General features: G+C 33.9%; 2 protein-coding genes and 1 pseudogene across 5 annotated transcripts in view; 1 reads left to right on the top strand and 2 right to left on the bottom strand.

Moving 5' to 3' along the window:
* LOC124822225 (beta-glucosidase 12-like) overlaps positions 1-3,376 on the top strand; it is a 53,498-nt gene extending 50,122 nt beyond the window's left edge. The window contains exons 5-14 of one of the 4 annotated variants that reach the window (XM_088097874.1): positions 665-706; positions 851-913; positions 1,012-1,099; positions 1,191-1,446; positions 1,564-1,679; positions 2,144-2,361; positions 2,577-2,608; positions 2,707-2,809; positions 2,946-3,054; positions 3,190-3,376. In XM_088097874.1, the coding sequence (XP_087954000.1) occupies positions 665-706; positions 851-913; positions 1,012-1,099; positions 1,191-1,446; positions 1,564-1,679; positions 2,144-2,361; positions 2,577-2,608; positions 2,707-2,809; positions 2,946-3,054; positions 3,190-3,376 (1,214 nt within the window). The remainder of the gene's footprint in view (positions 1-664; positions 707-850; positions 914-1,011; positions 1,100-1,190; positions 1,447-1,563; positions 1,680-2,143; positions 2,362-2,576; positions 2,609-2,706; positions 2,810-2,945; positions 3,055-3,189) is intronic. The other 3 variants (XM_088097875.1, XM_088097873.1, XM_088097876.1) reach the window with 3 other exon arrangements.
* Positions 3,377-6,703: 3,327 nt separating this feature from the next.
* Positions 6,704-7,802, bottom strand: LOC148193995 (GCN5-related N-acetyltransferase 5, chloroplastic-like; annotated as a pseudogene).
* Positions 7,803-16,433: 8,631 nt separating this feature from the next.
* LOC124822226 (large ribosomal subunit protein P2y-like) lies at positions 16,434-18,063 on the bottom strand. The gene is made up of 4 exons (XM_047294212.2): positions 17,909-18,063; positions 17,747-17,838; positions 17,164-17,393; positions 16,434-16,676 (listed from the first exon to the last, which is right to left on the bottom strand). The coding sequence occupies exons 2-4, from the start codon at positions 17,832-17,834 to the stop codon at positions 16,650-16,652; spliced, it is 345 nt and encodes a 114-aa protein (XP_047150168.1). The 5' UTR covers positions 17,835-17,838; positions 17,909-18,063; the 3' UTR covers positions 16,434-16,649.
* Positions 18,064-26,790: the final 8,727 nt, after the last annotated feature.

Below are 26,790 nucleotides of genomic sequence, written 5' to 3'. Positions count from 1 at the left end.
ATAATACCTTAATCTTCGTTAAGGACTTTAATGTGTCATTAGCATTTAACCGTGTAATCAGCAACGTGCGTCGGTTGGGAATGATGGTCGGTCAGGGATGTTATCCTAGGTGGGCGTCCTGCTCTCGGGCGGACGTCCAATCCTTGGGCGGACGTCCAGCTCTTGGGCAGTCGTCCACTCCTTGGGCGGACGTCCAGCTCTTGGGCGGTCGTCCATTCCTTGGGCGGTCGTCCACTCCTTGGGCGGACGTCCAGCTCTTGGGCGGTCATCCACTCTTTGGGCGGACGTCCAGCTCTTGGGCGGTCGTCCACTCCTTGGGCGGACGCCCAGCTCTTGGGCGGGCGTCCGGCTCGTGAATACGTATCAGATTATTGGGCGGACTGGCGGATGGCGGACGTCCTTGGGCGGACGTCCGGTTCCTAAGGACGCTCGGTCCAGACTGTTTGGCGGACGTCCGAATTATTGGGCGGACACGCCAACTTAGGCGGACGTCCACTTCTCAAATGGCTGGCCGCTCGTTCGGTCCAGCCTCCGGGGCGGACATTTTACCTTGCGCGGACGTCAAGCCTCGGGCGGACGTTCTACTTTGGGTAGACGTCCTCTATCGGTACATATGGCGCCGTCTATGTGGGCGTCCTTCCGTACGGCATCCGGCACCTCTGGTACACCTACAGATTCTCAATCTCTTGGTCCAGAATACTTCCGAGTAAGAAACTGGGAACTATATAAAAACTTCACTTTCTTATAATTTTGTACATTAGCACTCCTTAATCATTGCAATAATAGAAGTATAGTATTGTATAAATTGATGGCTATCTTTTTAAATATTAGATTCTTTGGCTAATTTCAGAAGGAAAGGTTAGCAGAGGAGTCAACTATTACAACAACCTCATCAATGAACTATTAGCTAAAGGTTAATATGTAGTTGATAATTTTTTTTTAAATTCATTTTTTATAATTTAGTTTTGAAATTGAAACAAGTAATTCAATTTGTTCACATCCATAATGCAGGGCTTGAACCCTTTGTGACCATATTTCATTGGGACCTTCCTCAAGCCTTAGAAGATGAATATGATGGTTTTTTAAGTCCTGATATAGTGTAACTCACATTACTTACATCAAATAATCAAAATATACTTGTGTGAACATATTTTAACTGATATCTATCTACTTTGTTTATCACTATCTAGGAATGATTTTCAAGATTATGCAGAACTTTGTTTTAAAGAATTTGGAGACAGAGTAAAACATTGGATTACATTAAATGAACCATGGACCTTTAGTAAATATGGGTATGCTGATGGTATTTCACCACCTGGAAGATGTTCAACCTGGCAAAACTTATCCTGTAGTGATGGTGATTCAGCCATTGAACCCTACATTGTTACTCACAATCAATTACTAGCTCATGCAGCTGCTGTCAATGTCTATAATACAAAGTATCAGGTTTGATTACATATTTTGTATTTTGAAATGAAATCAGAAAAGCGTATTGGTTTCCTTATTTAATCAAAGAGTCATAATAAAATAGTCCTAAACTTCAAATTTCCTTCATATATGTAGGTTTCTCAAAAGGGTATGATAGGGATATCAGTGGCATGTCATTGGATAGTACCACTCTATGATACAGAGTTGGATCAGTTTGCTGCACAAAGAGCCCTTGATTTTATGTTTGGATGGTAACTACTTTAAGAGCTAAGTTCTAATGTGGAACTCAACTTTACTATGATAGTGATTATAACTTATTTTTTCAGTTTAAGTCAATATATTGTAGGAGAAAAGATTCAAATCTTGTCACACAATGATGCATCATGATATAATATGTTTTCCTCATAATTAAACTCTGGAATGTAATAGATGTGTGTAGAGAAAATTACTTTCATTTTATGATTAGTCATAGACATAAAAAGTCTAATTGATATAGTGGTCAGATAAGAACACAAAACTTCTCGTATAGAACACCAAAAGAGCAGTCCAATCCATGACAGATTATCAGATAAAAAATTCAATAATAAAGACTGATTATTTACTCAACTATAATGCTATGATTAAACTAATAATCTCTATAACTAATTTATGTTAGTTTACACGTAAATAATCCAATATATTTGTCCAAAAAACTAATTGAAATACTGTAATGTAGGTTTATGGAGCCATTGACAATTGGAGAATATCCTAAATCCATGCAATCTTTGGTAGGGAGTCGATTACCAAAGTTCTCTGCTAATGAAATCAAACTTTTAAGAGGGTCCTTTGATTTTATTGGATTAAACTACTATACTTCTTATTATGCTACTGATGCACCTGAGTTAAGTGAAGCAAGACCTAGCTACCTCACAGATTCTCTTGTTATTCTTACAAGTAAGTGCTTAATATCTATCTCATTTTTATCGAACATAGAGTTTAACATATGAAAGAATAATGAAATCATATGATACTATCCAATTTATCGTTCTTATTCTAATCCATCTTTTGGAGATATAAAGTTGACTTCAAGTTGCAGTTGATGCATCAAAATCAAGTATTTATATTGTTAATTTATGTTATCAGTAGAGCATGATTTAGAATCTTGACAGGTGAACGTAATGGAACACCTATTGGTGAAAAGGTAAGTTTGTAATTATATTTTGTTGAAACTGCAACTTCATATGAATGCTTCAGTTCAATTAGTTTTTGAATGAAGAAAAGGAAAGTTGTTTACTGCAGACTACTTCAAAATGGCTGTATGTCTGTCCGAAAGGAATTCATGAACTGTTGCTTTATGTCAAAACAAAGTATGACAACCCTTTGATCTTCATCACTGAAAATGGTAATGTACCAGTTTAGTTTAATCATGAAAATGTTCATTTATGAAATCATTTGAGTTAGAGAGAGAATTGATATAATGTGTTTTTCCTTCTCATACTGATATATTAAAGAAATAGTTTATTCATATTTATATATAGGTATAGATGAATTCAGTGATCCAACTCTATCACTTGAAGAAGCCTTAAACGATACTTCAAGAATTGATTACTTTTATGATCATCTCTATTATCTTCAAAGTGCAGTCAAGTAAGTGCTTTGCACCATGTTCAAAATGTCTTTTTTTTTATATGATTAAATCTAAATTTAAAATATTTGATAAAGCCAGAAAAAAATCTTACTAATTATATGATAATTTAACTTTTTTATGTTTCATTTTATTAGGGATGGCGTGAATGTGAAAGGATATTTTGCATGGTCTTTAACAGACAGCTTCGAATGGACTTTAGGCTACATTTCAAGGTTTGGAACAATCTTTGTAGATTACCATAGCCTCAAAAGATATCCAAAGTTGTCTGCCATTTGGTTTACAGATTTCCTACAAGGCAAAACAGATACATATGACAATTAATTGGTGCTAAGAAAATTAATTTCAATAACCATTTGTAATTTCTGCACTTTTATATATATTATATATAATTACAATTTATACGTATGGATGAAATCACTACAAAAATAATTTCTTTTAATTAGAGTTATTTATGACGATTGTGAGGTTTTAACCCTTGTTAAAGACGTTAGCCGCGGTTTGTTAAACCCCTGAGAGAGTCAACGTTGTTTGAAACCCCACTTACTTATGTGGGATTTATAGAACCCTATTTTCTTCTTGGGGGTTATGAAACTTCATGTATTTCCAGCTGTTTAAAATCTCCGTTATGTCAAAAATCAGCTTTCAGTATTTTTCAGAGTTTTAAAACTCAATTATGTCTGTTGCGTTTTTTTAATACATTGTTTTTTTTAAATCATATTCTTATTTTGTTACCTAAAATTTATTTATTTTTAAAAAATAAAGAACGGAGAATTATTATCATATATCTGATATAAGTAATAACAAAATCTTGAATTTGGATTTTGTTAGATTTTTTAGTTTCATTTGTGCTGAATCTACAAAATATATTGATTTAGAATGTTAAAGAAATTTTTAATATATTTTAAAACATTAAAATAAATTTATTTTAAAGGTTAAGAGAGGAACAGTTTAAAAAATTCAACTTAAATTATCATTTGTTATCGTACAATGGTTCGTTGATACTAAAATTTCTTTTACACTTATTTGACATTACTTTTTTGCTATCCTCAGTTCTCTATTTTTTTAAATAAAAAAATTAATTTTTTTTAAAATTATTTTATCTTTATAAAAGTTATTAAATGGTAGTCAAATGCTGCACAATAACTTTTGTTTTCCTTTGTCAAGTCCTTTGACATTTTTTCCTACATAGGTACGATTCTCATGTACTCTAAAAGATATCAAAGGACAAAAATTGTTTTTCAACATTTTTAAACATCATTCACTAGTGCAGTTAGGGGATACGACAGTGGTTACTTTTGCTGATAGGCATCGGTTCCTGAACCGAGGCATATTCAGGCGAGACAAAAAGTAGTAGACTTTATGCCTCGGTTCTGAACCGAGGCATAAAATAGTAGGATTATGCCTCGGTTCCTTGTGAACCGATGCCTTTTCTCCCCCTCTACTGCCTCGGTTGGAGCTTGAAAGCTTTCCATCAACAACCTACAACAAAAGAACATGTGAATATATATTGGCATCCTAAAACATCAGTGGGTTATGGGTGAAAGTAAAATGGACACGAACAATCAAACTGCTATCCTTCATGTCATATCAAACCAAAAATAAAGAGCAACTTGCATGGATAATTTTAGTCGTCTAGAAAATAATTGCAAGTTGTTCTTTAAAGCATATGATCCCAAAAGTCAAAGGGAGTAAAACACTCACTGGATTAGTTGTTCTCCACCAAATTGACACAGTTAAACATGGCAGCAGTTCCCCCGTAGCATGCATTAGTTGAATCAACACCCTCAATGTCAGTATTTCCGAATTTCTGTTCATTTCAAACAAATAAAGAACTTTCATTTATAGTGGAAAGTAAAGGAGAAATGGATGAAAGATCAAGAAAATGATAATTTGACAGAAAAAATCCAATCAGATAATTAACAATGTAATTTTCCAATAAAATAGTAAAATGTTATGAAGATGGTAACCGGTAACTATTAGGATAAAAAACGAACAGCAAGTAAATAGGCATTTAAACTACAATTAGAAGATGAACATGACAATCTACTATGCCAGCCTTTACTTTTGGGTTGAAGGAATTTAATGTGATTTTTTGAATAATATTCTAATCGTTATTATTAATAATAAAATAAATTCAAGTTACTAAACATAAATGCAAAAAGGACAAAATTTGAATCCAAATTGTAATATGCAGCAGAATTATTGAAGAGTAATTTGGAACGTTGACAATCTAAATGTTATCCTTGTTCATATTATTAACTTCCACTTGGTTTGAAACCTTGAAAATAAGCGGAAAAAAAAACGTAATCGAGTGAAACAAAAGCCAGGAACTTGAACCTCTGCATGAGTCCAAATTTCAATCTGAATGCAAACCAAAAACCATTAAATTAGAGGGTCACGGATGTCGGGACAGAAAGTGAAGGGGCGAGAATAATATTTCTCTCCCCAGAACAAAAAAGGAGACCCAGTAAGCCGGATCAAAGTGAAGGAAAAAGTGGTGGAGAGAAAGGAAATAAAGAGATAAACTTGAACAGACCTGGAACATTGTTTGCATGCAAATAAAAAGGAAAAACATTATTTTTATTTATTTATTTGGAAAGTGGAGGAATTTTAGGACACACTAGAGGAGCCGAAAGCGTCGTTCCAAGAGGGCGGTGCAGCGACGACGGTCTGCAGCGGCGTGAACTCGTCAAGCGGAGCACCAAGGAGAGAGCAATGGAAGCAGCGATAATGGAGGGCGAGAAGAAATAAACAGTAGAAAGAGAGCGCGGGACGAAGAAGAAGAAAATGGAGGGTGAGACGAAGAAGAAGAGAGCGTGTGCAATGAAGAGAAGAAATGAAAAGTAGGGTAAAAACTTTTGAATCTGGGTAGAAATGCAAGAGCTATTACCTCCGTTCTACCACTGACTGAAGCAATACACCCATTATGCCCTGGTTAAGTAACAACCCGATGTCTATGCTCCTCTAAAAAAATTAAAAAAAAAATCCTTAATGGCAGTTTTTGTAATTTTCTTCACCTTATACGCCTCGGTTCTACAACAACCGAAGCATAAACAACTTTATACACCGGTTCTGCAGCAACCGATGTTGTAGTGCAGAGCAGGTCAGGTGACAGAGCAGGTGACAGAGAAAATGTGAGATTTTGACAGACTATTAGGCTTTGGTGCTTCCTTTAACCGAGGTAATAGTATATATGCTTCGTTCCTACATTTAACCGAAGCCTATTTGGTGAGGTTAAACATCGTTTTTTTACTAGTGATTACATATGCGCACTGAGATTTTACCCCTTCGAGAAAAAGTACTAGAGAAAGAATTTAACATATTTTCAGAAAAAACATTTCAAAACATGTGTTATCAACGTGAAATACACTTTTACAGAAGAGCTTACGCCGTGTTCACTTGAAGGTGATACACTGTTTGAGTAATAGCGACGATTGATTTGCGGGATAGGTGGTGTTTGCTTTGGACAATTTGCGACAATTTGCAAAGATGAAACGCAACGGATTTGCGAGATACAATCACTAGCAGATATGAGATGATTTGTAGTGAATTGAAGGCAAATCTCATATTTGCCCTTCCTAGATATCATAATACCATATAAAAGAAAGAAAGTTGTTGCTGTATTCGGTTCTGGGTGTGCGTATTCAGTTACACTATAGTGGGAGACGAAAGCTTTTGGTATATTCGATTCTGGTTTATTGTATTGAGTTCTAGACATCCGTTTCTTGGATTCGGTTCCGGGGTGCCTCTTTTGTTGACACAGATCTCCATAGTTCCAGCCAAGGGCGCTTCATCATCTTCTTGTAATGGTTCTTCCCCGTCTTCTTTAGCAACACTAGCAGTAGATGGCGATGATGTTTGAGTGTAGAAGGCGACGAGCGTGGCAGTGTTGGGCAGGAGCGTCAAGCGTTGGCGGAGGTACTGGTTGATGAGGAAAGCCAGGAGGTTCATGTAAGCAGCGGGAATGAGCAAGGACTCGATGAAGGAGTGGGCGAGGAGGAGAACGATCGAACGGGTCTCGTGGGGGCGCATGAGGCGGACAAAGAGGGAGACAGAGTGGAGGTCGCGGCGCTAGAGGAAGGATTCAAGGGAGTTGACACGACGGAGGACGTTGTCGGTGAGGAAGCCGGTGGTGAGAGGGGAGGAGGAATAGTGGGAAGACGAGAGTTTGAAAGAGGGGAAGCGTGGTTTGGTGGAGGTTAAGAGAGAGAAGTGAGAAGGCAGATAGAGAGAGGAGGAGAAAGAAAGGTTTTTGATTTGGATGAAGAGAGAAGTTAGAAAGGCTAGGTGGTTGTGGTTGTGTGATTAATTTTTTTTGTTTTTAAAAATATTCAATTTCACCTTGGTAATAAATAATATTATAAAAATATTACAATTAAAAATAAATTCATTTTACTAAAATAATTTTTTTACAGTATTAAAATTAATTTCAATAATTAATGTTAATATTTTACTCTTTATAAACTTTTTTACAATTAAATATAACATTAACAATTATCATTTTATATTACATTAATAACTAAGGGCATTTTGGTAATCTTTAATTTCTACCAATTAAACAAAATTTTTTTATCCTTCACATCAATCAAATCTTACACTAATTTTCATAAACTTTACTTCCAAATTCACTCTTATTTACCTCCAAATTCACTCAAACAAACAACAATTAATTCACCCTCAAATCCCCTCAAATTCATCCACTCACTCTGCCCCAATTCTTCTCCCCCAAGTGACCCTTAGAGTTCATGCTGCAATAAAATCTAGCATTATCAAAGCATATCTTTGATTCATGTTTAAGGAAAATATAATGTCGACTATTTCATATTTGTCTTGACAAAACAAACAAGAAGCGTATTTGCATAAACTTTTCCATAAATAAAAACCAATTGATGTTATTATAAATTTATAAACAGGAAAGTTCAAAATATTTTATTCAATTTCGTTCAGTTTTTTATTTTTGGTGTTTTTTATAGTTTTTTTTAAAATGGTGTATTTTCACATTTGATTTATGGACATGATTTATTTTTGTATTATTCTTTTAACTATAGTCTCAATTAACTATTTATTTTTATCTTGCATGAGTTTTGGTGTTTGAAGGAAAATATGTTTAGTTTTTCTTGTTTGTGTGTTGAATTGCAAAATAAAAAAAAATGGTAAATCCAAGTAAAAAAGAAATAAATATATATTGAAAGAAAATAAAAAGAGAAAGTAGTGATCCAAGATTAAAAAAAAATTGTAGAGTTTATTGCTTATGATTGTTAATCTATTGAATTATATTCAGTCTTTTTCTAGAGTCTTTGCGTTGTCTTATTTTGAAAACACAGGAAAACACTATAGTGGGGTTGTGAATAGTGTTTTAAAACTCTTTCTCAAAGTAGTGTCTAATGGGTTTGTAAGAGATTTATGATTCGAATAAGTTTAGACAAAGGTTTTTATAAATGGCGTACATGAAAAATGTTACAAAGAACAAATCGATAAAGCATAGATTTTATACTTGTTCACTCAATCCTGAGTTACATCCAATTCTCCTTTAAGAACTCTTAAGGGATTCTACTAATCTTTACGAAGATTACACAAGTTTTACCTCTCCAGGTTTAAAATGAGAATTCTCACCACTCCTGGTTCACCTAGTCAACATAAATATTCCGAATTTAACCATTTTCGGTATACAAGTATTCTAACCACTTCTTGTCTCAACCCTAGACAATTGTCTAGACTTTTTAACTCAACTGAGCTAAATACCAAGTGTTTTAATTTTTTTCAGAATTATACAACACAATCAGTGTTATGAGAAAATACAAATGGATAACTCTCAAAGAGAGGATAAAGACAGTACAATGAAATATGAGATTTTGCTAAGGTTTTTCTCTAGAAAATAGTTTCAAACGATATATGAGTAGAGTAACAACAAGATTGTTTTAGCATTCAAATGATCTTTATATTATCCTTCCTGTCTTCTCTTCAAGCTTCGATCTATTTATATATTTTCTTGAGAAATAACCATTAGACAGAGAGGTTAACTTCATGTACAGTTGGTAGCCTTTTTAGGTGAGAAGTCAAACTCAGTCTACTTTGTAGAGGTACAATACTTTATCATAACCTTTATCAAAATATAGCTTGTATGATGTGTTAGAGTAAAATTCTTTAAGAGAAACATTCCAGAATATTCTTCATATTTCTTAACGTCTTTTTCTTGCGTGTAGTGATTTTGATCAAGTCTTCCTGCTTTTTTGATCTGCACAAATATCAAGAACAAGGTATACAAGCATCAAAGCACTTGATCATACATGATTAAATATTTTGAATGTTGGTACATGATTTGTCTAGTGAAAACCAGGAGAGGTGAAACTCAACTAGACAGCGTATCAAGAAGATATCGGGATTGTTTAAGGATATCAGGAGTGGTGAAGAATAATGTACAACCAAAAGTGTGAAGAATATTGTACAAGCAGGAGTGGGTGATACTCGGTTCTAGTAAGAGTAACAGGGGTTACTAGGATTGACTAGGTGGAACCAAAAGTGGTGCAAATACTCAATTGTAATCTTGTTGAAGATTATAGCATAACTCTCTAAGAGGTCTTAGAGGATAAATGGACGTAGCTCAGCGGAGTGAACCAGTATAAAATAATTGTGTGTTTATTACTTCAGTCTTGCAAAATGTTTTACTTATAAACTTTGTAGTTGCTTATTAAATCAACTGGTTGTTTTTCTCAAACACTACAGTAGATTTGCGTAAACGATTGAAAAACGTTTTATTTCTGAGCTTGCAATTTAAACATAACTTTATAACTCAAGCATTTGACAACTTGCACATAAACCATTTAATCTTTAACCAATTTGTTAAACTATCTTCTGGCGAAAAGTTTTCCCCAACACTATTCAACTCTCCTCCCCCTCCTATTCTAGTGTTTCCCAAGTATTTCAGAAATGAGTCTTATGATAGTTAGACAACAAAGAGTTAGAACGTGGCTTCGCTTTCTCCCATTTCTCTCTACTTTATTTTTGGGGGTTATGAAGGAATTTGTTCATAGAATGTGATTGCACTTCTTTTTTAAAACAATCGTACGTGATATATTGTTGGGTACAAACAAAGTCTCACATCAGATAAAACAAGAGATGGATATGGATTTATATACACATAAAATACCTCCATTTGTAAGAGGATTTTTGGAGTGGTATCAAAAGCAAATCTGTGAGGGCTTGGCCCAAAGCGGACAATATCTTACCAGTGTGGAGATCTATGTGTATGTGTGTGTGTTGAACCTCCCTACAAATGGAATCAGAGTCAATGGTTCAAGTCTGATGACCGGGCTCAGACAAGTACGTCCCTCCATGATAAGGTGAAGCCTTGACAAGTGGCCGGTGGCAAATAGCCAGATGAATCATGAGAGGGTGAGAGCAAAAGATGCTTAGTGTTGTGTGACCATGGATCGTGAAAGAGGACAAAAGAGATGCTCGGTATTGACCATGGTATACTCAAGGATATGAAAAGACTTTCGTTGTAGGGGAGGTGGAGAACCATAGTCCTTTATTTAAGGGGAGGATGTTGGGTACAAACAAAGTCCCACATCAGATAAAACAAGAGATGGACATGAGTTTATATACACATAAGATACCTCCATTGGTAAGAGGCCTTTTGGAGTGGTACCAAAAAACAAATTCGTGAGGATTTGGCCCAAAGCGGACAATATCTTACCAGTGTGGAGATCTATGTGTGTGTTGAACCTCCTTAAAAATGGTATCAGAGGTCTATGCTCTGAGTACCGAGAGAGAGAGAAAAAGAGAGAGGAGAAAAAGTGAGAGAGATGACAAAGGTATTCAATGGGATGAGTGTGCCACAATTGTCGGAAAATACCAATTACGACAGTTGGTTTTTGCATATGAAGGTTCTTCTTGGATCCCAAGATGTATAGGACGTAGTGGAGAACAGGTACAATGAACCCGTGGATGATGAGCATTAGACAGTGAACCAGATTGCTGCATTGAAAAAGACATGAGTGAAAGACAGATCGGCTTTGTACTTTCTGTATAATGTAGTGGATGAATCTAGATTCGAGAAAATAGCTAATGCAAAGTCAGCAAAAGAAGCATGGGAAATTATGAAGGTGGCATACAAAGGAGATACCCGCGTAACGCAAGTCCGAGTACAAGCTTTCAGAAGAGAGTTTGAACATATGGAGATGAATGAAAATGAGGGAGTTGTCGAGTTTATAGCTCGAGTGCAGAAGATGGTCAACCAACTCAGAATGAATGGAGAAGAGGTTCCTCCTAACCGGGTTGCGGAAAAGATCTTTAGAAATCTGACGAATGATTTTGAAAGTATTGTGGTCACTATTGAAGAGACAAAGGATTTGTCAACTCTCACTGTGGATGAGTTAGTTGGGTCATTAAAAGCGCACGAATTGAGGAAGAAAAAGAAAAGGAGGAAACCCGACGATCAAGCACTACAAGCATAGTTTGACTCGAATAAAACTCAGATTACTTAGAGCTGAGGTCCTGGCGACAGATGGTGAGGAAGCTGAGGACGAGGTGGACGTGGCCGAGGCAGTTTTGAGAATGATAATGAAGAGCAAACCGGTCAGCAGAATTGGCGTGACCGAGGACAAGGAAAAGGTCGAGGAGATCGGTCGAGGAGATCGGTCAGGAGTGGAGTGTTTTAAGTGTGGCAAGTATGGCCATAAAGCAAACGAGTGTAGATTAAGCAATTGCTACAATTGTGGTAAGGCAGGCCATATTGCAAAGTATTGCAAGACCGAGACAAAGGGGGAGACGAATCTCCTTATTGAAGATGCGGAAGAAGAGTGTGGAATTTTGTTGATGGCAAAGAGCTCGGATGCAGTGGACATGGAGAACCCAATCCCAACAATGGATGAAGTGATCTCGGTAAAGGATGCAACAATTGTGGAGAAGAAAAACTTGGAGAAAGAACTCAAACAAAAAGATGAAGAGATTCAGCGGATAGGGAGGCTTCTAGATGAAGCTAGTGAAATTATGAAAAACAAAGGGTTGAGCTTGAGGAGCAGAAGAAGGCGACTCTTGAAAAGGAAGAGAAAGCATATATTGTTCTTGAACCAGATGAAAAGGATGATGAAGATGTTAAAAAGAACCCAGTGAAGAAGTCGGCCAAGATTGTTGAAAAATCGCCAAAGGTCGGAAACGAGTTGGTCAAGGTTATTGAGAAGTCGGGCATAACAAAGTCAGTCAGAGGATTAAAGAGGTCAACCAAGGTAAAAGGCAGGAGGGCAATAAGGAAAAATAAGAAGTCAAATCTGATTGAAAGAAGCAAACTCAGTGTGGGATGATGCACATGGAAAGCCAAATGAAGGAAGGAAGAATTTAAGTGTATGGGAGAGTTTGCTGGGATAAACTTAAATTTTAGGGTTTTGTTAATAATTTTGTTTAAATATTAGTTTATTAGTTTTTGAGTCTAGTAATATTTAGTTTGATTTTGATAGAGATAAAATAGGGATACATAGTTATGATTTTTTGTTTATCTAAGTACAATATTATTTTATGATAGATTAAGGAGATTTTATTTTTAAGATAGTTGATATTTTATTTTCAGATTTTATTTTTATTCCCATAATATTGTACGTGTCACGGCTATTTAAAACCCTTCAATTATCAATGAATAATAGACTCAATTTTAGGAAAATATCACAGAGTGTGTATCGTGAGAGTTTCTTAATAGTGGTATCTGAGCCAATGGTTTGTCTTGGTGACCGGCTCAGATGAGTATAATGGTCCCTATACCGAAAGTCGTTAAGATGAATGACGGTTGGAAATTGTTACTCATGATTGTGGTTGGTTGAGAATGCTTCTGCTGGAGGAGGGGGGAGGAGTGTACCTATGTGGAAGAGACTCACCCTTGAGGGAAAGATTGTTGGGAATCCAAGTGTGAGTCTAAGTCCCACATTGGATAGAAATGAGAAAGTAGAGCACTATATAAAGATGAAAGACCCATTAACCTATTGTCTTAAGGTTTTGGGTAGAGAGTGGGGTCAATCCCTTATATGGTTGGGCTCAAATCTCATTGGTGTTTGTGTTTCTCTGGTGAACCCCCTCTTCAATATACCCAACATATACTCGATCGAGGATATTGTACCAAAAGAGGCCCATTTTACCGATCATTTGATTAGGTGTGTCCTTAGTCACTCCAGAGAAGCCATACCCTTAGGAAGCTTACCCAACTCATTTTTTAAATCCCAAGAAAGGAAGACAACCCCATTAAATCGTGTATAATTGAAGAGGAAAGATTCTAAAAGTCGGTGGTTTTTTTCTCTTTTTATACAAATGACTCACCCTTTTATCAAATAGGTAGCTAGACTTTGTCGTTAATCTACCGTACTCATACTATCACATCAGCTTAGTGAATCTCCTCCCTTGCTTGTTGTCTAAGCCAACCCACCACTTTTTTACTTTACTTTACGCCTTCCCATCCGAGTGACATAAGCCTAATCCTATCAACACTCCTTCAACTTCAAGTAGGATAAAAACTCAACAGATTTAATATCATATGAGAAAATAGGTTGTACTACAATAAGCACTTCGTTACCCTACGTTTTTCCTTGGGGCTTGAACTGATGTAGACAAGACCGATAGTAAGACTAGTCAATCATATATTCTTATCCAAAGTGATTTCAATGTTACTAATAGGCTAACAATCTCGACCTTCTCTTATAGAAGGAGCTACTTCCTAGCAATTATGTGTCTTGGATGTTTTACCATCCCTACTCAAACACTCTAACCCTATCATTTTCTAACCTCTGCTCCTTATATTACTAAGAGTCTATTTGAACCCTAGGATTGATCTTCTCGTTGGTTTTTCTACATCAGTACTTATAGTCGGGTGGCATAGCAAAATTCCTCATCGAGCAGCTCACTCTGAGATCTTTTGTCAAGTGTGTGTGGATTCCTTTTTTTAGAATATAAGAGTTAGTCAATACTTTTATTTTTATATTAATTTAACATACTTTTGAGATCCGATTTGAGACTGGGACCTTAAAGAGCATAAGGTCGTCTGTAAAGTCTCATCTTGTGCTACCTAGGTCGCCTGTAAAGAACTAGGTGTTGATTCCCCTAACCTAACTATCTTTCCATAAATGGATTAATATGACTAGAAGGCTAGGGCTTAAAAGCGCCTAAGACTACGACTCTTTCCTTCTAGCATAAGGTTGGCACAACACAAAAGAAGATTCTTCTAAGCCCTCATTTATCGACAAGCTTAACCACGGAAAGCATTTGAACCAGACTGAAGCAGGGCAAGCCGTATGCGGATTTCACAGTCGTTTGCAGCAAAAACTAAGGCTACCCTTGAGGTAAGGGGGGCCGAGCACATAGTACCTTGGTTGCTTGGGTTGATGCAAAAAGTCCCAGAAAAAAGAACAGTGGCAAGATTTGAATTGACTTATCCAAGAAGGATTTTGGTTTTCATCCAATTTTACGGGAGAAAATGCAAGATTAAAATCCTAATATTCCAGTAAAGTAAACACTAGATTCACTATAAAGACAATACAGAAGCACGACACTAAGGTAGAGACACATAAAGAGAAAGAAAAGACCACCAGAATAGTAAAATGAAAGTCCTTCATCATTAGATCTAGGATACTTATCATTTGAAAACTTCACACCAACTAAATCTCGACTATTCATCAGATTAGATTTTTAACTGTGTTTACCGCAAACAAACCTCCTAGCTGCTTAATTCGGCTCCATAGCTTCGAAAATCTTTCATATTGATTGCTTCCATCCAATCCAGCTTATTCTCAGTTCATTAACCTTAGAATAGGTAATCCAGTGTTTCTATTTACGTTTAGCCATCAACACCTTCTCCAAAGTAATTAACGAAAGCCTTATAATAGGTAATCCAGTGCTTCTAAGACCAGTAACCCTTTCTTTTTCTTTTTCTACACGGCTAGTTCGTTTTAAGAATGCTTTTGAAAGTCACACTTCGGTTAACTATGAATTAAAGACTCACATGATACTATGAAAGAAGCATCCATCTCATGGGTGAGTAGACTGATTGACCAACCATTTAAGAACCAAACAAAACAAGGACCCTTCCGCCTTATAAACCAAAGGCGTCGACTAGTGCTCATGCGTGTGCTTGTATAACATCCTCCCAGGATAAAGGTAATTGATAATGGGGGAGTTCCACAATCTGACCAACAACTCACGCGCTGAAGAGTGCATATCAGCTCTTTATTGGTAGTAGAGATATTCACTTTTGTCTTAGCTTTGCTTTGCTTTTTTTCTAAGCCTCAGCTCTGTTAGCAGTAGAACTAATCCTTTTTTGAAGCTGGACGCTCCGGACGTACCAGCCAGGACCATTCTCTACTAATGGAACGCGTTTCCCAACCCGTCCAAGGTACCGCATGGACTATGGTTGGGCATAGGGAACCTTAATTTGACCTTATATTCCTTTTCGCATGCTTGACTTTCTTTGGAATTTATGTCTAGTCCAATAACTTTGAAATTTACACAATCACTTGTATATTATGATTTTTGAAATTTACACAATCACTTGTATATTATGATTTTTGAAATTTACACAATCACTTGTATATTATGATTTTTGAAGTTTACACAATCACTTGTATATTATGATTTAATCAAACTCAGTCACCTTTAACATACTCTCCTACCAAGAAATGGACATTTCAAGTGTAAAATATTTGTCAGTAGCCTTGTGAGTTGTCTAATAACAGCATGACACGACAACCTCAATGAAATTGACTTTTAAATGACAACATAACATCTTAACAAATAAGTTTATATCTAATTCAATTTTACTAATGAGCGATCCTATAAATTCATTGAATTAATACCTTTCAACATCGTCCAAACTTACCTTATACCTGAATTATAGTTTTGAAAAGACAAAATTGTTCACTATAGGAAAGAAAAAAAATATCTAACATGAAGAGTGGGTAAAACTAAACACGAGGAGAGATGAATCTATCCAAATATTTTAGGTAGAAAAAGGGCCTCGGCATACAGTATTTGGCAAAACGATAATAACAGTTACTCGCTAGTGTGCTTCAAAACAATGATGCATATGGGACAGCTTCCAAAATATTCGAAACATCTAAAGTTCAGGACTCAATCAAATCCATCTACACGTGGTGCGACCAAACATTAGTAAACATTTTTTTTTGAAGTAGCTATATCAATATTTCTCTGGTATATATCAAAACATTTCATTTAGATCAAGTGAACCTAGCTTCTCCAATCCATTAAAATCAATTCATCATCTCATTTGTCAATAAGTATTTATCAAGAGATGTAATCAGAACACTAAAAGTGACTCATCGAGCGAAGTCAAGGCATGATTCATTAAATAATGCACTTCTAACTTATGATAGCCATAGTAAAAAAGTATAACAAGAGATGAACTATTCTATTATACCCAAAATAAAATTCCATAACATCAAGAAACTAAGTATCAAATTAAAGTCATCCAACTTGGTTGGTCATTGAGATATAATATAAAAAACACACACTACATTACTCTTTAGAACAAAATTTGACAAACTCAGAATCTCTAGTGTCAATTGAGAATATGTTCTGGACAAAGCTGGATAGACTACACCAATTAATCGAAAAGACTGAAACCCATATCCTGCAATGACAAAATAAAATCGAAGGATAAACAATTAGAAAAATCAGAATACAAAGCCAATTAACCATATAGAAAAATGATATGGTATAAGTTACTTCAAAAGATCAAATTCGCAATATGAAAGTTATCTTGACATTATTATGTTGGGACAAAACTACAACTTAAGTGCTTTATAGTAGTGCTTCTCAATTCACCTAATAAAGGTTTTCTCTAAATGCTTCCATAAACTAAAGAGACAGAAACTCCAATTCTGATTAAAGAATAAAACTAAAAGTACATAAAACACATGAATCTAAGCTGTCCTTTGCTATGCTATAATCTACAAGTCAAGCCATTAAGATATTCAGAAACTTTAGGGGACTGCTACTGCAGAATGTTACTCAATTATAATAGACTCACCAAACAATAAAAAATTTAAAACCATACAGAGCATCGCAACTACAATACCTAAAGATGAATGAAGCAGAAATGGTATAAGAAAACTTACATCATCGGATTCCTCTTTCTCCTCGACTTTTTCCTCTTTCTTTGCCTCAGCGGCAGGGGCAGCAGCAGCACCACCTCCCCCAGGCGCAGCAGCAACAGCAACAGCACCACCACCACCAGAGGGCACTGAAGCAAGCTTTTCCTTACCGGCAGCAATAACCTCAACTATATCCTTTCCCTTAATTTCAGATAAAAATAGTTCTATCCTATCACTATCTGCCTCGGCACCAACTGCAAGTAAAACAAACAAACAAACAAAAATGTTCCAATCCTCAGTTTCAAGAACCTATCCACAATAACCAAGTAATACACTTCCAAATCAAAAACCCTTTCGCCTATCTTTTGTACTGAAAAAGAAATTCAATTGGGGCAACGAATCTCAACTCAATAAAAGAAACTCCTTTGACCAATTTTTGCGCTAATGATAAAAATAACAAACGGAGCACAAATCTCAACCTAAACCAAACTAAGAACATAATAGCTTTGCAATTCATAACTAAACCTAATTACTTTATACAGTTTATTTCATTTGACCGATTAACAAATTGGAATAAATAAGAGATTACGAGAATAATGCAACCCACCGGAGCCGAGAATTTCCTTGATAACAGCGGCGGAGGGGCTCTGGTTGCCTCCGAGAACGGCTAGTAAATACGCTGCGACCACCTTCATCTTTCTGGAAAATTAAACTCTGTAAGTAAAAATAGCAAGAACCGTAACCATTCAGAGTGAGAAAAGAAGAAAACCTAAGAGAGACTTGGAGCAAGTGAGGATGCGAAGGCGCAGAGCGTAAACGGCGAGTTCGAAGGCTTGTGTTAAGTTATGTCACAGTATTTGAAGTAGAAACTGTGATATTGCTAGGGTTTGGTTTTTCAGAAACAAACTAACCGCTTCCTGGGCTTTGTTACACACACCCATATTGGGCTCATTTTCAGCAAGTCTTTTACTTTCTGCACCCCAATTTTTCTTTGAGCACGCTACTCAAATTTTCAAAATGTTCAAGAATGACAAGTTTTTCTGAAATTTCCGAGATAAAATTTTTGAAAGAAGATTTTTAAAATAAAATTCTCCAAACACATAAAATACACTTCAAAACAAATACTTCTTTAGTGTTCTTTATATCTCTTATTTTTCCTTTATAACAATAGTGATGATAGAATGTGACGGTAGTGGCATCAACAGTGATAATGTAGTGCAATTGTGTTTGATTTTTTTCTATTATTATTATGGGAGTGCAGTTAGTAATTATGGAGGTGTAAAACGCAATAGCCTTCACACAGCGTGTAGACTAAGCTTTTATATGTTACTTTAGGCCTTTACTATTTATACAGTCCCAAATTTATATTTACATAACCTTTTATTTAAAAGAATGTCTATACCTTCATCTCTACCCTTCACTTTAGTTTAATATGTTCCACAATTTTATTTTAACTTTTTTGTATTTTTTTCTATGAAAAGTATGAAAATTTTATTTAAAATTATTTTCATTGCAATTTATTAAATTTATTTATTTATATAAAAATTTTAAACAGAAAATTGAAATATATATATATATATATATATATATATATATATATATATATATATATATCACTTTTTTATATTCCAGAAAATATATTTTGGAAAAGTTCCAAAAATTAAATTTCGAAATAATTTTAATAAGTAAAATTCCCATTAATTCTAGAAATTACTTCCTCATTTGTGTCCGAAAGTTTTTTTTTTTTTTTTGTAATTTTCCTAAAAATTACTTTTCAAAATTGTCCCAAGAATTACTTTTGAAACTTTTCAGAAAGTACTTTTTAGAATTATATGTAAAAGATAACTTTCCAACGCTTTAAGTTTTATTATATGCTTTTGTAATTGGTTTTTTGTGTAGATGAACATGAAAGACAATGTTATTAAGATATTTTATGTGGTGAATATTTCAAAAGATGAGGCAATAAATAAATTTTTTGAATATATAGTATACATTACAAATTAAAAAATGGTTAGTAACTTATAAATTAATTTTTCTTAGTGTTATGAGTATCAAATCTCAATTTTAGTTAATATTTCTACCTTTTATTCTTTTAATGATGTTATATTGAATTGGGTTAGAAATGTCGCAAAGATAATGAGTTTATCCTTATTAATTTTAAGTCTATGGAAAAAAAAAATACAAGAAACGAAAATGGAAAGTAATTTGTAGGATAGTTTCAAAAAACTTTTATGAGATTTTTTCCACAAAAAGTTTTTCAAACAATGATGATATATATCTGTATCTATATATATATATATATATATTCTCTGAATTTTATACCAAAAGTTTCTTTCAAAACACTCTCCGAAGATACTTTTCGAAGTAGTGATAATAGTGACATTACTTTTGTGATATGAATATGATAATAAAAATCTCAATTTTCATATATATTTCCAAGTCTTATTATTTCTAAGGATATTACGTTGACTTAGAGATGTTGCATAATAGAATAACTTTATCCTTACAATTTTAGGTCTATAAAATATAGAAGAATTAATAAAAGGATAGACAATTTCAAATCGTAATTTGCGTGACAATTCAAAAAAAACAATCTCTAAAACAATTATAGAAAGTGAATTGTCTAAAAGTTACATTTAAAAAATTTTCAAAAACGGCTTTCTTTTAATAGGTAAAATATTAACTTTATTTTAAATTTAGCTTAATTAAGTTTTAAGTAACAAGTATTTTTAATTGAATTTTTATTATTTATTTTATGTTGAGTATTAAAGCTTTTATATTTTTTCAAACTTTTTTGTCAATTAATATTTGTTTTAAATAAGGTATATGATTGTTATTTTTCTTATTTGTCCTTACATAATATAATATGAAGTTTTATTGTTAATATAAAAATGGTATTTTGATTAATGACATTTTCTATAAAAACAATAAAAATCACTATTATTTTATATTAATTACAATATTAAACATATAGATACATATATAAGATAACAAATATCTAATTTAGTTAATAGAAAAATTAATTGACAAAGTCAATTGAAAAAGTTATAACCACTAAATAAAAAAAAATTAATAGAAACTAAGTATTGATATCCAAATTTATGAAAATTTTAAAACTTAATTAAATGTTCAAATTTCCATGCAAGATTCAGTAAAAATATTTTGAAATAATAGTTTAAATTAATAAAATTGCAATTAAACAAAATTAAAGGAAAACCGCTTACCATTAATTAAAAAAAGTTACAGATAACTATGTAGATAAAAGTGTAACAGGGATAGGGTTTATATATTTGTTTAGATAAAAGGATCTTCTTGGTAACAATAATAAAAATGAAGGAAAGTGGCAGGTAAAATTTTATGTGTCAACTGTGTAAGCTTTGACTCATGTTGTGAGCAATTGAAAGCAATGAAACCCTTATAAGATCATGATTAGGACTCCAAAATTTTAAAGACATGTTATAATGTTAAATATATCTTTAAAACATTTCAAAAGTATTTTGAACACTTCAAATATTTGACTTTAAAAGGGTTGTGTTTGAAAAAAAATTCTAACATCAAAATTTGTTAGTTAACAATATATATGGTGATTAAAAAACGTAATTAAAGTATCTCGTAGAGTGTGCTATTTATACTATTATTCATGGATTATTATCTAATTGGGTTTAGGCTAAGTCACGTGATCCTGTTACTTGTTAATCTCGAATTATCATAGTTGATTGTGGATAATACAGTTAGCGCAATGTCATTCTAGTCGAATAGGTAGGCATCAGATACATGTTAACTTAGTAGGCCGACATGTACTCAGTCAAAGACAGCTTTTGCCGAGTCTAAAAGTAACTTGGTCATATATAGTACATTAGTTCCTTAGGCTTTAACATGATACACGTTGAAGACTTGCAAAAAGAATTGTGGTGTTAAGTATTAGTAGTTGATTTTCTATCCTTGGCTTGCCAATCACGACGTCAGTACTCGGTTCTTGTCTTATTTTGTAAAGAAAATTTGCATTTTTTGGCTATGTAGCCTTATAGGTATATAGTCCTCGAGCCTTAAGAAGCACGACGATGAAGAGGTTGCAATGATGAGGCATCCTTTTTTGTGAGGTGAGAAGCTTATAGGTTGTTATATGGTATGTGTCAATTGATAGAATGACTTTGATTTATTTATAAATAAGCTTATAAGAGATATATTGGACAATATCATTCTTTTTAAAGAAAATGCTCTCACTTTCTAACATTCAAGAATCTTTTCAATAATAAATTATCCTTTTTCAAAACACTTTCTAGGTAGAAGATAAATTTGAAAATTTGTATGCTAAAATGTTTTGCATATCAATTCATTGCTCTACGTTGATATGATTCATCACTTTAGGGGGTATTTCTTTCATTATATTGTAATATGTTTTTGAAAGCCTTGTGTTACAAACTTTTGCATCTTATAGTTTTTATCTTAAAAGTTGCTTAAGAGAAAGAAAGGTTCATTATCTTTAGTGTGATCACATGTGTTGCATGTGAAATGTGCTTGTAATTTGAACATAGCAAGATAGTGAAAGAAGTCTCTCTAACGTTGAGTGGATTGTAACTGGATGAAGAGTTAGGTTAATTCAAAGTAGTATAAAAATCTTTGTATAATCCTCTCTTTTGATACTTTTTTTACATCTATTTATTCATGTTTCAAGATTCCCATATCCCATTCAAGTGAATCTAGGAATTTTTTTTCTTTGAATTTGTTAATTGAAAAAGAGTTTTAAAAATTATCATTCACCCTTCTCTTGGTTAAACAAACATCTATATTTCTAGCATTTGGCATGAGAGATGAATTTGATAGTTATTAAAGAGTTTAAAGTTATGAAAATGATTAGTCATAACCAAACCTTTGTTGAGGGAGCTTCAATTAACAAACCACCTTGTTTATAGAGAAAACTTTTCCATTTAGAAAATTCTCATTTAATCAATTGATAAGGAAGTGTGAGATGTTGTTATTAATGGTTCCTTATATTCTAATTCAAAGTATAAAAAACAAATATTCTAAAAAAGAGTTCTTTACATGGAGTATGGATGAAAATAAGAGAGTGGCAATAATGTAAGAGCTAGGAATATTATATCACGAAAGCATAAACTGCAAATAAGATAGTGTGGTAATAATGTCAAACTACAAAGGAGATATGTGATACGTTAGAAGTAACACATGAAAGCATAAAGGATGTCAAAAGATCCAAAAGAACAATATTGTACAATAAAATGAGAAGTTTAGGTGCTTTAGGGAGAAAACTTCTAATTTAAGACTCTTCCACTTTATTTATATTTGAATTAGAAAAATTTTGTTATTTCTTTTGAATTGGAAAAAGACTTGTAATTAAGTGAGTCAGTGAGTCAACTCGTTTATGCCACCAACTCGTGGTGAGTCGAGTTGGGTTCGAATTTTTTCAACTTGCTTATAAGTGAGCCAAGTTTGGTTGGCTCACTAAGTGACTAACTCGTGGTGGGTTGAGTCGGGTTGGATTGGGTGATTGTTTTTTACAGCACTACTCACATATTGAATAGTCTTATTACCCTTAAAAAAGACTTTTAAGGAGCTAAACATCAAGATTCCTAAGGTGACGATAACCATCTCAAAATCCAAAGACCTTACATCCATGAATATGGAAACACTATTTGAAAATCTAAGAAAGCATGAGCTTAAACTATGCAAGTTGAAAGAAGAAGAAAGTTAGAAGAATAAAAGAGTTGCTCTTAAGACTAAAGCAATCAAACATGAAATAAGAGAAGAATAAGAGCAAAATTTAGATGGTGAGAATCTTTGATGATCAAGAAATTCTCAAGGGTTTTGGAAACAAGAACAAAAATAAAGTACAACATTAGAAGGAGTGGAACAAGAAGCCAAACCAACCATCTACATCAGAACATACATGCTTTGAGTGTAGTAAGACTAGTCATATTAAAGTTATTTGTCCTTTGTTTAATATAACGCAAGTGAAAGATAAAAGTTTCTAGAAGCTAATAAAGAAAAATACATATGTGACAAGTGAAGACAATGTTTCAAACTCATCAAGAAACTCTAACTCTAATGGTAAATAAGCAAACATATATGAGTATGTCAAATACATAATAACAGAAAGCAAACATATATGAGTATGTTAAATACATAATAAGGAAAAGTTGAATAGGATATTTAAACTTTTGTAAAATTTTGCATGATATCTAATGATACAATCAAACAATAACTTTACTTGACAAATGATCTATCAAAAGTTTTTCAAAAACTTGGTTTGTAAAACTATCCTTCTTTTATTAATGCAATGTTAAATAAAGCAATGAACTAGAGATTGGGAAAAAAATATTTATACTAAGAATTTTATACTAGTTCTTCTAATAAAACATACTACAATCAATTATCAAACAAGTGATTGAGTTTCACTATACAAACTATCACTACAAGATACAAAACAAATATTGTTTGGAACTAAAGCATTCCAACTAACCTAACTATTATATGCAACTCAACAACTCTTACTAATAAATTGGATATTTGTTGAAATACATGTTGGAAGCCCCACATCAACTAGAGATAAGGTCAAATTATAATATATAAGTGAGGTGCAAACCTTACCTTACAAGTCGGTTTTGTGGGGTTGAGTTAGGCTTAAACTCATTTTCTAATATGGTATCAAAACCTATCCTAGCGATATTTCTTATTTCTTGGACATTTCTATTCCACCTGTTATCGGACCACCCATTAAATTTTACTCTCACGCTCGAGATGTCTATAACTTGGCGTGAAGGGAGTGTGTTGGAAGTCTCACATCGACTAGAAATAAGGCCAAATTATAATATATAAGTGGGGTGCAAACCTCACCTTACAAGCCTGTTTTATGGGGTTGAGTTAAGCTTTAAACCCATTTTCTAATAATACAATCACTCTTAATTAAGCAAAGTATTTTTTTGGACAATAACCACTTTTGACTAAAATCAAATATCTTTTGAATAAAATCACACCTATGTAAAGAATCAAGATTGTGTAAAAAGGTGTAATTTAAAATATCACATGATTCACTCACTAAATAGAGGACAATGTCTTTCTATATATACAAAAAATAAACAGTTCTTTAGATCGACATATATATTTTAGATATTTTCTTATTATTATATTTATTTTTTATATTAATATATTCAATACATTATTATATTTTTCTTCTTCTTGATATAAATTCAATAATTATATTTTATAAAAGAATGTTTTGTAATCATTACGTAGATGTTCAATAAAAAAATTGAATCTAAAGTGACGTATTTTAATTTAGTTTAGCGTGAATTTTAGATTGAATAAAAATCAAATTAGATTTAAGTTTTTATGTATAATTCACGTTACTTTAATTAGAAAAGACACAACTAAACCTACATCCCTAACATCTACTCATTTACTTGCTTATCTATTCATAAGCTCACATAACTATTCCTGGTATTAAATTTCACAAATGAAAGCACTAGTTTGCTCCAAGATGAAACGAAACTTACCCTAACACTAGTGCAGCGAAGGGCTTTTACCGCGGTTCATTTTCACTATACGTCGCGGTTCTTGAACCGCGGCATATTCAGCCGCGGTAGTAAGTCAGACACTTTATACCGCGGTTCTAACCGCGGTATATAGGCTGAGGAATATGCCGCGGTTGTCTAGGGAACCGCTGCCTAAACCCTAAAAAAAAATGAAAAAAAAAATTAAAAAATGCTTTATATGCCGCGGTTCAACCGCGGCATATAGGCCGACGAATATGCCGCGGTTAGTGTCAAAACCGTGGCCATATGTCTCGTTTGTAAAAAAAAACGAAGCACTATATGCCGCGGTTGTGGTTAGAACCGCGGCATATTCCCCTGCAGTTTTTTAAAATTGCAGGTCTGTTTTTGTGATATCCATTACCACAAAAACAGACCTGCATATAAAAACATTTACAGAAATTCAATTTCAACATAACAAACACATGTTCAAATGTATTTCAACATCAAATAAAGTAGAGAGTCTAAGAAAATTCTATCTAATCAAATGCATTGTTTAAATCTAAATCTAAGAGCTATTGTATAATCTAACTATATACTTCGCAGCAGCGTTCCTAATGAATAGTAGTGACTTCTCAGGAACTGGTGTAGTAGTCTTGAATCTCTGCAAAAGACAATTCATTTTAATTAGTGTATATGAATTCAACATTTGTTAAAAAATCAAAATTTGTTAAAGTTAAATATTACCGTTTCCCAGCTTCTTGTGATGTGAGAACGAACAATATGGGTCATCCAATACATTACATAGTATCCACACTCATATGACCCATTTTGTCTGTTACACTACAATATATCATCACAGTTGATAATAGTTAGTGAATAACATATACCCCTGAAACGTGTTCAACACAACTGTCTCCCCAACTGCCTTTTAGAGAATTTCAGAAGTTACAGGGGGTATATGCCGCGGTTCTCTGGGGAACCGCGGCATATACCCCCTGTAACTTCTGAAATTCTCTGACTGGCAGAGAAGTTGAGACGTTACAGGGGTATATGCCGCGGTTCCCCAGAGAACCGCGGCATATACCCCCTGTAACTTCTGAAATTCTCTGACCCAGTCAGCACCTGCAATAAATTGGCTGGGTATATGCCGCGGTTGTGTAGAGAACCGCGGCATATACTCTGTTATTTCATTTTTTATTCATACGTGGCGTCAAAGGCAATGGTTGACTGGGGTATATGCCGCGGTTCCCAGTAGAACCGCGGCATATATGTTCGTTTTATTTACAAAACTGCCACCGCGCACCATTATGCTGCGGTTTTCGTTGAACCGTGGCATAATGTGCGCTGTAAAAACCCGATTTTTTACTAGTGTAAGACAAACAAGGATTAAAGATGTTCCACACACACACACACACACACACACACACACATATATATATATATATATATATATATATATATATATATATATATATATATATATATATATATTCTTTGTGAAGATGAGGTTAGAGAAACAAAGTTCCTAAACAAATAAACAACATCACATTTAAATTTATTCTAACGATAAGCATATAGTTTAGTGTTTCTAGATTAATCAGTTATTCTTTGCAAGTTTTTGTTTTAAATAAATGGTTTTCGTTACGTACATTGAGGGTTTTTGTTTTCATGCTATTGGTTCAGGTAGTTGCTGATTTTTCATAAGTTGTAGAGCTACACTTATAAACTTGGTTCCTTTTTATTAACGAGTTAAATATGTTTTTAGTCCTTGTACTATCAAGCGAATTTGTTTTTAGTTCCTTTTTCAAAGTAAGGTACATTTTAGTCTTTCCCCTTAAGGAAACTTTGATTTTAGTCCTCAAAACCTAACACCGTTAAAAACCAGCTGATGTGGCTAACGGTAAACTGACACAATTTTTTTTTCTTACATTGAGTCAGTGTTTCTGACCTTTTCTCCCTCTCTCTCTCACCTGCAACGCATCGTTCTTTCGGTTGGATTTCCACCACTGCCATCGCTGGCGAGGATTTCCATCAGCGTCGTTGCTCACAACCAAAATCGCCACAACGCCACCGCTCCCCCGCCGCATCGTCGTCGGGATTGTCCTCCATCGTCATCGCACAACCTGCAATGAGGAAACAACGAACCCCATGGCAGCCATTG

This window comes from Vigna umbellata, chromosome 8, assembly GCF_029865625.1.
Source record: "Vigna umbellata cultivar VRB3 chromosome 8, Vumbellata_1.0, whole genome shotgun sequence".
Lineage (NCBI taxonomy): Eukaryota > Viridiplantae > Streptophyta > Magnoliopsida > Fabales > Fabaceae > Vigna > Vigna umbellata.
Note: the sequence above shows the minus strand (reverse complement) of the source record. Positions and strands in the feature narration are given on the sequence as shown.

Bases quoted from the DNA above. Each gene is read 5' to 3' on its own strand.
- LOC124822226 (XM_047294212.2), bottom strand. From the start codon at position 17,834: ATGAAGGTGGTCGCAGCGTATTTACTAGCCGTTCTCGGAGGCAACCAG. The intron at 17,394-17,746 runs GTGGGTTGCATT...TTTTACTTGCAG, and splicing joins CAAGGAAATTCTCGGCTCCG to TTGGTGCCGAGGCAGATAGT. The intron at 16,677-17,163 runs GTAAGTTTTCTT...TTGTCATTGCAG, and splicing joins AGAAAGAGGAATCCGATGAT to GATATGGGTTTCAGTCTTTT.